The sequence below is a fragment of the Branchiostoma floridae genome, chromosome 15 (genome assembly GCF_000003815.2).
Source record: "Branchiostoma floridae strain S238N-H82 chromosome 15, Bfl_VNyyK, whole genome shotgun sequence".
Taxonomy (NCBI): Eukaryota; Metazoa; Chordata; class Leptocardii; order Amphioxiformes; family Branchiostomatidae; genus Branchiostoma; species Branchiostoma floridae.
The window spans coordinates 6,717,749-6,730,412 of NC_049993.1; the positions used below are offsets into that span (position 1 = coordinate 6,717,749).

The window sequence follows — 12,664 nt, forward strand, 5'->3', positions numbered from 1 at the left end:
CTAAGCAACCACAGTGGCTCCTAAATAGTACAGGTATGACAAATGCTTTTATTTGTACCAACGTAATATGTAACCAATCGATTGGTTTGTCAAAAGTCCATTGTGAAGCCGTAACAATGCAATGCATTGGTTTGATTCAACACAGTTCAACCTATTGCAAACTGCGTACGTCCAACACCTGCAAAACTTTGTCGGTTCGGTAGTATCCGTTTGCCGAATATTTCAGTCAGAAGCGTTAAATGATAGTCTAGATGTGTTACGTTTGCTGAGTTTTTAACGAGTTACAATTAAGACACGTTTACACACTGTTCTTTGGTGGTGAAATGATCGTCCGAGTTCTTGAGGAAGGCAAACATAATCAATCATTTTACATTCTGGAATCAAAATCAGGGAGTTATGGATATGACTTATGGTTATGGATAAACTTTTGTCGTTGTGACGATAAGTCACAGACTTTGAACGGAAACCATATATGAATTGTTTGAGCCTTCAGAGCGGAATTATCTGTTCACCATAGTAACTGCAGGTGTGGCTGGGGCAAAGGTGAGGTGAGCTATGCTGCCGCTGTGTACATATACGTGCCCGACGTTTTTATTGCAACATAATCAAGGAAACAACGCTCAAGAGTGTACGTGCCGGATTTTAAAGAAAGCAGAGCTACCGTCTAGATACGGCCACCATCTTAAAGGAAGTTACCTACTTGAAGACTGAACACCTTGTACAGGTTACGCTAGCGGCACTCTTAAAGAAAGAATCGGCCCTTTGAGGAAGTAAAAGGACTGAAAAAAGGTGCCAAGATGGCGGGCAGAATGAGAAACATCCAGGAGGACCTCCACAACCAGCCACTGCTGGGTGAGCCCAAGGAACCCAAGTGGATGCAGAAGAAGCCTCAGCTCACCGTCACCACCGAAGGCGTGGTCAAGGAGGAGTCGTCCGACGTCACCGAGGTTCACATGTGTTTGAAGGTTCTGAAACTGCTGCTGTCCATCCTTGTTGGGTGCGCCCTGCTGGCTTGTCTGGTTTCCACGAAGGTTAGCACGATCATCATTGCTCAGTCTTTGGCTCATCACCAGAACTCATCTGAAGCAGTCCGCGGTAACAAGACTCTCTTCTTGTCCAACGCGACCAAAGTTACGACGGAAGACGTGAAGATGGGGACTGACGTAGTTGTGCTGACGATCATCATGATGCTGCCGTACCTGCTCACCTTCCTCAGGTGTGTCTGGAGAGGCAGGTGGGGCAAGAACACACCTTGGCCCACCCGGGAGGCACTGCTCTTTGTAAGTGCTCGTCTTTCTTTACTTTAGTACGTTTGAGTCCGATTGCTTATGCCATACAGAGACATGCCATACAGGGTCTCCGTTCATTCTATTCAAGCAGAGTTTCGGCTCCGGCAGTTTTTGACGTGTTTGACGTGTTTTTGTCAGCAGACATAAAGAAAGCCCTACAGAAACGCCTAAAACACGTAAAAAAGCCGGAGTTAAACCTCTGCTTGGAGAGTACACCTCTGTATTCCACCAATGGCGCGGTTAGATTCGTTGTTCTGTTCACGGCAGGGTGTTGTAGGACTTTGATTTTGATGGTAGAACAAATGCCGATAAGGATCTAAGACCTAGTAATGAAACCCATAACGTGTGACAAATGATGGAAAGATGACCGAGTAAAATAGGTCAAATCTAGATACAAGACGTCTATGGGGAATCGTAGATTCCTCATCCCATAACCATCTCCACCAAGACCTCAGTTGTCACTTTCTTCATATTTCTCAAGAAAACGACATTCATACGAGCTTGGATTATTGGATGGTATATCCAAAACAAAGGAGAGGTAATATAACCTTTGTTCCAAATTCCAAAGTAGTAATCGAACAAACGACGGTGGTCCTAAAATGTAGCTTTTAATATTTCCAGACTAGAAAAATGCCATTGGCAATAGAATGCTAATTTGGGTGTAACAAAGCTGGTAGAGACAACAATGACCATTTCACCCCCCGTGACTCACGTAGCAATGCCGTACTTGGTGTAATGTTTGTGGGCACACATTTCTATACAGACTAGCGTATTTGCTTTTCTTATCTTGCGCAAATGGATTATTTATTTCAGCTGTCCCTTTTTTATAAGTCACTATTTCCGGGTGGGACTTCCATCTAACTCCTTATTTTTATCTTCAGTCTGGAGAATATACTTCACATCTCACCTAGTTACTGCACGAATTAGTTCTTTACAGTAGCGGTCGCAAGTCCAAACTCCAATGCCTCAAGCAAGCCTACGATCTTCGTCAGATAATTTTTTTCGCTTCTGTATTTTAACTGTTCATGGTAGTGAACAAGTACCTGCATATCACAATACGTCACATGAATACTCTATGGATGACATCTGAAACCCGTAAAATGTGAAACAAGAATGTGATAGAAACGAGCCTGGAAAAACAAAATGCCTGTAATGTAAATGCCTGTTATGTATAGCAAATGTTTTATAACGTTTTGAGAAGTTGCTCAGTCAAAAAAATATGGCGACAGGAAAATGAAGGTTGAAAAGAGGATTCTTGAATGTCACATAACGTTTAACATGTCGATTACTAGTATTGAACCCTTTTGATTAATCGATATCGGTAGGCACAAAACGGTTAACACTCGTGTATTTCGATCTTTTTGGGCATGTTATAACTCAACACAAGCTTGTTGTTTGTTCCTTTCAAAACGCGTTTATTGCGTACGTTTGTCTTTTTGTGGTCACAGTGGGGCGATCTCAATAAATGCTCCATCTTCATGTTACTACTTATTGTCAGAAAAACATTTCAAAAGCAACAAATGGAGTGGTATAAAGAAAGCCAAAATTACACCGTTTCCTTGATTAAGAACGGAGAGGCACGGAGACGCAAAGTGCATTTCCATTCTTTTGATGAATCAGCCATATTTCCTGCTACTTTCGATGTCTTGCGGGAGCCAAAATTTCTCGTTTTTAAACGACGTAACATCAAAAGAAATTTCACCCCGACCTAGCACCAATCGCTAGTAGATATATTGTTTGCCTCGTGCCTGTATTTACCACAAAGAACTTCAAAAAAGCATGCGTGAAGATGCTCCAGTACTGAAACAAAAATGGTGAGCGAAATATATGGGACCGTGCGTCTTTGAGAAATGACATCTGCTCCAAACAGACAGACCTGGTAACCATGATGGGGAACGATTATCGATTAGCCTCTAACACCAGGTACCACATGTCGCTGGAAATAGTAGAAATTGGTCAACTAGACAGTTAACCAGAGGAGTTGGTCCGATCCGTATGTCGCAGTCGCAAATTGTAGTTTTCGTCCAAAATTGAACCAACTCATGATCTGGTGTGTTATCTGTCTATTTGCTCAATTTCTACTATTTCCAGGGGCATGTGGAGGTTATTCATTGATGACCCGTCCCGCTTTTTGTCTCGCAGGGTGTGATGACGGCCGTGTTGGAGGTGGTCGGTCTGACGATGTTCACGGTTGTGGTCATGTCCACCGCCCGGAGGTCCCTCAGCATCGTCCTTATGAACAGCATCTTCCTCATCCCGGCCTTCGTGCAGATCATACGTCACTTCCGGGCAATAAAAGGATGCGCAACGACTGTAAGTACATTCATTTTGATTATTGCCTTCCTCTGCTTAAAAGAAATACGTCAAACCCAACCGGTCTAGATGTAGCCGACACCAGAATTCGAGTGGCCCCTTTCTTCAATAATGTTTATAACTTTTCATTGTCACATGTATGTCCCCTATGTTTCTACCAGCCTCCGTGCATGAACTTGCAAATAAACTTGTAATCTTTGGCCTTCATCGGGTATTTTGACCAACCCACGTACATGACGTCCATCATCCCCATATTGTCGATGTGGTTATCATCTCCGCGAAAATGGAGATATTGAGACATTTTCATCGTTCGTTTGGTGTTGCACTCTAGTAAAATGTGCTAGCCTCCACCAGGTCTTCCTATGGCAGTACGGGGATGGTAGTATTCGGCAAAAATTTGGGAAATTGGCCAGAGGAGTCAGTCCATGCTTAGGTTCATGTTACCCGACTAACGTTAACTCCTCTGGTAGCAAAACGTCCCTGGCAAAATAGCCAGCGTAGTCAGTCTGGTAGAGACTACGTATTTGTTTGCTTTGATATCTGGAAAGAAAATCTATAGAAAATCACATTTTCTTCAACATAATTCTACTACTAATAATAGATAAACCTTAATTAACGTTCATTCAAATGGACGACCGCTTACTGCCATACAAGGGCGTCACTACGCGGAAAGAAGTAGAACTGCAGCTCTCAGCACTCGGTTCCCAATGATGACAGGACGTCTTGAAGTACATCAATTGATTACTTCCTTAAATTTGTATTCTTTTTGCAAACCAACAGCTAAAAGAGGGGTGTAAGAAAGCTGGAAACCTACTGGGTAATACTCTGTCCATGGGGCTGGCATTTTTGTCACTGGTGGTGGTGGTGTATTTGGAATCATTATCAAATGAAGGTATGTATTGTAGTAATCTCTTTGTTTGTTTGTTTATTTTCAAACGCCTATTCAGTTTTGATAAATTGTTTTTCAATAGGGCCCAGTTACACATATACATACAAGGAAATAAAAAAAAAACATTACAGAGAAAATAAATAGACATACACATCGGAACATATAAGTACAAATAAGACATGAAAGACGGCAGACAAATCAAAATCATAATCCATAAATCCGGTTCAAGTCAACAGATCAGGAGGTCAGAGGTCACTGCTGAGAATGTGTATGGTGTTTTAGAGCTGATTAACTTCAGGGTTGGAACTTCAGCTGGTAGTGAGTTAAAGTGTTTAGCACCTCTGTAGGCAAATGTATGTTGTCCTGTTGTAGTCTTGAAAAAGGGTTTGTATCTTAGTTATATTGTGTTACATTTTTCTGTTTGCTCCTTTGGTGGGTGTGAGAAACTGGCAAAATCTTTCCATGGAATGGTCTCCAAACAGGTAGCAGTCGGGCAAAAGTACAAAACACTGGGCTGAGCAAATATGCAAACAAGTTTTGCTACTAACGTTTTATCTGCTTAAAGATTATGCATTTTAGCATTTCATCATTTTATGGCCTAGATAACCAAGGAGGTCTCAAAGTTTTTCACACAACATTGGAACATTAACAAACATGCCATTGTGATAAAAGACACAAGACACTGGCATTTGACACAGCTTATGGAAGTGCATACTTTTTAAATTTTTCCATGCCTGCGTAGTTGCATCACCCTTTAGAGGGGAATAACTCGGGAATGGGTTGACGGATCTTAATGATATTTGAAATGTAGATAGCTTCAGAGATGCCTTACATAATTAAATGCTAACGATGCAAATGAAGGGTTAATTTACATAATTATTTACAGATTGGACAGTACAGCTTACGATTCCTGTGTCACTGCTGTGCCTGTCCTTCGCGTGGCTGCCAACGTTCCAGGAGGTGCAGACGATCCATGCCTTGGATGATGATGATGATGAGGACAAGCCCATGGACAGTGAGGCTGCACCAGGGGCACAGCAGGAGGACATGGTCCTGAGGATGCCCACTACGACTACCTACAACCGCTTGAGGCAGAGTCGTATCAGCACCACCATGAGGTAAACATGAGAATGATTAACGCTCGGTCACCTTTATCCGCCAATAACCTATATTCAGTTTGTTTAAAAGCAGGATATTTGGGGATATTTCAAACTGCAATATTTTTAGAAGATGATTTGCAACTTAAAACCACCGTCCGTCGATTTGATATATTCAGACAGGTTATCCAGCGAATAAAGGTGAACTAGCATTATAGGTTTGCCATAATGTCATAAGTATGATATTTCATCGGACGTTTAGTAACATATGTTGTGATAAGATGAACTTGTCATAACTTTTATATACAAGTGCATTTTATTTCCATCAAGAAACCAAGACATTCATCCGTCACAGTTACTGTAGCATACTATTGAAGTCCACCTATAGGCTAAATTTTCCAGTTAATTCATTTACTTTTCTCAGGATTCCAGAACTATATAAGGGGACATGACATTTTCACATTGTTTCAATTTCGTAGTTGTAACAGGTCTGATAAGCTGTGTTAAACATGATTCCTACAGGAAACTGTCGACCTTAGCGCCACCAGTGCGAACCCAGGCAGAGATACCTGAGGAGCTGGCCCCAGAAACTACTCAAGCAGTGATGGACATCGATCCACTTCCTGTGGAAAGTGCCAGGTGGCGCTGTGGCATCATCACCAACTTGCTGAAGCTGCTCCTGACCTTCCCGATGGTTCTGCTGTGGTACGTCGTTTTCCTGAAAGGTGAGGACTTAATTCTGTCTTGATTCTTAATTAGGAGGCAGGGGGACGGGGCAGATGATCCACGCATGCCTGACCTTAAGTCTCGTGTTCTCTCGCGAGATTGAGACTAGGTCATTCCCCGTGACGAAGATTTGCTGCTAGACATGGAAAATTTTGGAGGTATGTACTTTACCTTTACAAAACAGTCACTGATTGAAGAAAATTGGATTAACTTAATTCTGTCTGACTTATGAGATAGTGGCATGTGTGGCCAAGTTGATTCCAGCGATTGTTGACTTCCTTAAAGCCTGAATCACACTTCAAGCAAACGCCAACTTAATTTGTGAATTGACTGGTGCTCACCGACCTTCAAAATTGCCAAAGCATCGACCATATTTTTTGCTGAAATTCCCCAAAATTTAAGACTTCTGTTAACATGTCATCTATGTAAATAGAAAATGTTCACTAGTGTTACTTCCATGTTGCTACAATTTGTAGATATAGTTAAATTTGCACCAGAAAAGTATGTTAGAGAAAGATACCATAACATGTAATACAATGTATTTGCTTCTGTTTTTTTTTCACACACACAGGTAACCTAAACACATTCTGGTTCCACTCCTATGAGGTATATGATGGCATTACCAAAGACAACAGTATTTTGGTATCCTTCATCGTGAACCTGTCGGCGGGTTTCGGCGCCAACCTGCTGGCCTGGATGGCGTGCTCCATCAGGATGGACGTCATCGGTTTTGTCGTGCCGCTCCTGTTGTCTCCTGTAGCCACAGCACTGTACACCTACATCGAAGAATTGTGTCTTCTTCCACTCTATGGACTGAATTCTTATAAGGTTTGATGGTGTTGTGTTTTTCTCTCTCTGTAACAGAACAATTTGTGACCAACAGTCAGCAGCTAGCCAGTCATTCTCAGACTTTCTAAATACAGTAGAAGCCAGTTAAAGGGGCATTCCACTCCACACGGGAGTGTTATTTTCCGATAGATATTAATTTTAGGAAGTGATAACTGCATACTACTTCACATTATACGATAAAGTACCCAGTTGCTCCACATGCCTCAAAAGCATTCAGTCTTCTACTAAACTCCCCAAGTACCCTCTGATTGTTTTAATCCTATGGCTGAATACAATGCAAAACTTTTAGGTAAGGTTTCAAAACTAATTTCAGGTTTGCTAAGAAATCTCGTCTTGTTCTTGTATTTTTTGCTATCTTATGAGCAATTTGCCTTCTCGGTGTGCTTAGCGTACGTCATTTATTCCGAAAATATGTACGATAAACAAAGTGTCTATGCGTATAGGGAATGCATGGGTAGGGTCTGCATGGGTTTAGTGAGTGTCATTATTGTTTTATAAATACACATCACGTAATTCATCCCAAGGTGATTTTTTTTTTTTACTCAATGGTCACCACGTAACAAGGCCTGAAGGCCACTCAAGGTTACGGGTTACATGATTGTAACTGTAACAGCAACTCTTCGCCCTAGGTCAGAAACATCATGATTGAGACCAGCCCAATTGCTCACTATGAGTGAGGACTATCTGACCCAATAGACGAAGCAGGGGTTACGAGGGCTGCTCGGGAGATTCCCTACCCCTATTTTGGCCGGAATGGTTTGATCCGCTCGGAAGGATGTTCGCACATGTGGCGGGTTCTTTAACGTGCATAGGGTATGGCTCTCCCCATACACGGGACCTCCATTTAACGTCCTATCCGAGGGACGACTCATTTTTCACTTGAGTAAAGTGAGGAAAGTCGTGTAAAGTGCCTTTCCCAAGGACACAAGACCGGCAACACGGCAAGCGGATTCGAACCGGCGACCTCTCGGTCACGGGCCGAATACACTACCACTGTGCTACGCGGCCCCACGTAGAATTCCACAAATTTCAGCTGATTGTGTATTCATTGACACATTATCTATTGGAAAACAAGACTCCCTTCTGGAGTGAAATGCCCCTTTAATGGCACAACGGATTATCGCACATTTCTGTTAACTACACGGAATTCTCAAATCCCAAACCGGTGTGGTCCAATAAGACAACTTCGCATTATTGCACCAACTGGATAATTGCACGAAATTCCCTGGCAAATAGGCGGTGCAATTAAGCGGCTTCTATGGTACTATGTGAACATTATATAGCAATAGATGCAAAACAAGGTTTGATGGTGTTGTGTTTTTTCCTCTCTGTAACAGAACAATTTGTGACCAACAGTCAGCAGCTAGCCAGTCATTCTCAGACTTTCTAAATACTATGTGAACATTATATAGCAATAGATGCAAAACAACACAGTTAATTGCGACCCAATTACACCATATTGTATTCTGTTAAGTGCTCTGCTACACTTCAGTGCAATGCTGTTTGGAGGTTAACTGGTCGTCAAGAAGTCAGGTCGTGAAAGAAGAAGTATAGAAAAAAACAAAGGCAAGGTATATTTAAAAGGCAAAGTAACGTTATATGTAAACTGAAATATTTCTTATGCTGCCAGGAGATGCCTCCCATGATGTGTGAAGCAGGTTTATTTGCAACCAATAACGAGACATCATCGACCACAACGGATAACCAAGAGATGACCTACAGCCCGCAGTGGTATGTGGATCTGTTCGTCATTATTGGCCTGTACATCGCCATGGTGATCACCTCTGTGCGGTACCTCTTCAGGAGCACTGCTACCATCATGGAAAAGGAAGAAAAGGTGTGATGGCCACTTGACTCCTTGCAATTTGTACTCCTGTTTTTCTCCATTGACACTGCATCTCCAAAATCAGCTGCAGGCATTGCAGTTAATTGTTTCTTTACTGTATACTCTGCAATACCCCCAATATACATGTACAGATGTATATATAAAGCTAGTTCACCTTAATCCGTGCTTGATTCGATGTTTAAAAAAACTAGGTATTTAGAGATTTCAGGTCAACGGCATTGGTTTCAAATGTCAACATTTTCAAGATATTGTAATGTGAAACTACCTGTCATCGACTTAATGATCCCCAAAGACCCAATTTTTATACACAACGGATATAGGTTACCCTTCGGATAAAGGTGAACTAACGTTACCCATATAATGCGATACAAGTTAGCTATAAAGAGTGTTGCACAAGGAAAGTTAAGCTGTGGCCCATTGTGTACTTCTTAATTTAACCCTAAGGGTGTACATGTATGTCTGTATGTGTATCTAACCTTCATGTTGCAAAGCAGAAGTCTGCCATCACCATCTAATGTTGAATAGACTAGACAATATGCCCCTGTTACAATTTCATTGAGCCTGCATATAATCACAACACCTGTCCTAATCTTAACTCCTGGGGAAAATTAGCTTATCGTTAATTCTAAGTTGACCAACGTTTATGACATCCAGGTAATTCAAATAGAATTCACTCTTCTTAGAAGCATTCTAGTGACACTGAAGACTAGTGGCGGATGTCACTGGAAACGTCCAGAAGTAATTCTCTGTGTTGCATTCAATTGTAGAGATGGACTTGTATTTCAAAAAGTTTACCAACTTCAGAGGTGGAGTGAAATAATGTTATTTTAATTACATCTCCATTTCCCCAGTTGTTCTGGTTGCCAGGATACAACACCATCTTCCCGGACCAGTGGCTCATGCTGTCCCGCCGTAACGAGGACACCAGCCCCGAGCTGTTTGAGAGGTCCACACGCAGCCTGAAGAACACCAGGGTCTACATCTGCACCACCATGTACCGCGAGGTAAGAGTCTCCTGTGTGTGATTGTATGTGTGTATGTGTGTGTTTAGGAGTGTGTCAGTGTGTGTGTTTGTGTGTGTCTGTGTATTATATTGTATCCTGATAATGTTGGAACTGTATTATATTGTGTATGACTGTGTTTGAGTGTGTCTCCTGAACATGTGCTGAAAATTGTCCAAAGTTCATCTCTCTTAAATTTCCAAACATAAAACAGGAATTTCATTAGTGCCTCTTCTTAAGCAAGTGAATGAATTTTTGACTGAATGACTGAACAGATTTTCTCAATTGACATGTACATCATCACAGTAGCTATATCTATATACTGATCATACAATACATATCAAACAAGTGCAATGAAATAATAAGACAATGGACATCATCAAACTCTTCTTCTCTTAACCCCTTCAAACATTCATTACCCAGAATGAACAGGAAATGCAGCAGTTGTTACAGTCCATCCGGGGCATCGCGGAGGCCCAGGGTCCAGAGCGCCAGTACGAGTCGCACATCTTCTTCGACGGCGGATGTCAGAAGGGTCAGCCTACGGAGTTTGCCTTGCAGCTGCTGTCACTGACCGACAAGACCATGGGGTCAGCCAAAGGTTGGTCAGGTCACACGTTTTACTTCATTATGACCATCTCTGCAGACCTTATAATTCTAACTCTTTGCAGATCACTTAATATATACCATGTTTGGCTCTCCCCAAATACAGGACCTCATTTAAGGTCCTATCCGAGGGACGGCCCTAGCCAAAGCTAGTTACTCATTTTTCATCTGAGTAAAGTGAGGACAGTTATGCAAAGTGCCTTTCCGAAGGGCACAAGATCAGTGACATGGCAGGTTTTGAATCCAGGATCTCTTAGGCCTGAGCCAAAGTGCTGCCAATCATGCTACACTATCCTCATCTCTTTATTTATCTCCCACCAGAGAAGAAAGGCATCCTGCATGAGGCTCAGAAGTGGGTGACTCCGTACGGGCTGCAGATGGAGTGGCGCCTGAAGCTGAATGCCGACAGCCTCCAGGAAACCCGCTTCTGTATCCATCTCAAGGACAACAGCAAGGTGACGTAATGGCAACATTTGACTTTTCCAAATTTTATCGTAAAGCTTGTAGAGAGGGTTACACACCTATGGTCTAAAATCCCCATGTTTGGACACCCCTATGTTCTGACACCCCTATGTCTTGACACCCCTATGTTCCAACAACCTCTGCGTGCCAACAACCCTTATAATGTATGACACCCCTATGTTCCCACACCCCTATGTTCTGATACCTCTATATTCCGACATCTCTATGTTCAAACAACATATATGCCTAACGCTAACCTAAACTCTGACATACAGTGTTGAAACTGTGAGATATTGTTTGCTTTCTTTAGAAGTGTAGATATCCCTGCTTTTGACCACTAACAAGACAAAACCTGGTGCTTCTTGTATTAACATTTCAAAATCTTCCTTGTGTTTTCAGGTCCGTAACAAGAAGCGATGGAGCCAGGTCATGTACATGTCCTATGTACTGGATCACCTGGGTAGGAAATATCAGTCCAAAACATTTTCATTTCTTCATAATTGTATTTTTCAGTTTTACAAAAATATAGTCACTGTGTTTATTCAAAGATAGGATTTGGACGATGTATTTTGATATTGTTGTTAAGGCTAAAAGCAGTCTACTCACAAGCAAGGGGATTATTGTCACAAGCAATAGAGAGTATTGACTGTCTTGTCTTGACTTTAATATGTTTGAAAGTAACATTTGCCTCTCACCCTCCCCTACACAGTGTACTATACTCCCCTGGGGATGGAGTCTGGTGCAGTGAAGGACAGGGATATCCTGGCCAGTAGTGAAGGCAGGGACCACCAGGCTAAGTGTGCCCGTCTGAACGGCTCCGACTGCTGGAGAACTGAGTCTAACACCAGCCCAACACAGCAGTTTCTGGAGGTGGACCTTGGTGGGAAAGACATTCATCAATAATAACATTACTCTACTTTTTCATAATCTTTTCTAAGTTCAGTAATTTCACAGACATACCAAATATCAGGTAACACTAGTTCACCTTTATTCGCGGGGTGACCTATATCCGTTGTATTTAAAACGAGGGTATTTAGGGATATCAAGTTGATGGACGATGGTTTCAAACTGCAATATTTTGAAAATATAATGCAATTTGAAACCACCTACCATCGACTTGATATTCCTAAATACCGTTTTTTGATACAACGTATATAGGTTACCTCGCAAATAAAGGTGAACTAGTGTTACTCTGACAAGCAACAGTATGACTTTTTAAACGGTCAGACGTTTCAGGTAGCATCCTCTACTTTTCATCAGTGATTCAGAGAACAATTGTTGAAAAGCTGGTTTTATACCCCAACTATGAATGATATGTAAAGGAGGTGAAAATGATTTTTAGGTAGTCTAAGAGGAAACAGAAGTATGTTTAAGACAATGTCAATACAAGGTTGATACAAATGAGTCATTAACAAGGACCTAGTTTCAGTTCAGTACTGCAGCATATATGAGAAAATAAAACAAAAAAGTTTAACGTTGAAGAGATTCATTAGTCACGTAAGTACGCAGTTAATAGAATTTTCATCAAGCTTTTTAAAGGTAGACACACGTATGTACCTCCAAATTTTAAGGGAGGGAATTTGATG

At 41.7% G+C, this 12,664-nt stretch overlaps 1 protein-coding gene across 1 annotated transcript in view; it reads left to right on the top strand.

The window, feature by feature from the left end:
• Nucleotides 1-797: 797 nt before the first annotated feature.
• LOC118432263 overlaps nt 798-12,664 on the top strand; it is a 29,554-nt gene continuing 17,687 nt past the window's right edge. The window contains exons 1-12 of the mRNA XM_035843798.1: nt 798-1,280; nt 3,432-3,602; nt 4,383-4,494; nt 5,378-5,609; nt 6,111-6,313; nt 6,886-7,142; nt 8,794-9,000; nt 9,861-10,013; nt 10,434-10,611; nt 10,938-11,071; nt 11,478-11,538; nt 11,788-11,958. Of these exons, the coding sequence (XP_035699691.1) occupies nt 798-1,280; nt 3,432-3,602; nt 4,383-4,494; nt 5,378-5,609; nt 6,111-6,313; nt 6,886-7,142; nt 8,794-9,000; nt 9,861-10,013; nt 10,434-10,611; nt 10,938-11,071; nt 11,478-11,538; nt 11,788-11,958 (2,362 nt within the window). The remainder of the gene's footprint in view (nt 1,281-3,431; nt 3,603-4,382; nt 4,495-5,377; nt 5,610-6,110; nt 6,314-6,885; nt 7,143-8,793; nt 9,001-9,860; nt 10,014-10,433; nt 10,612-10,937; nt 11,072-11,477; nt 11,539-11,787; nt 11,959-12,664) is intronic.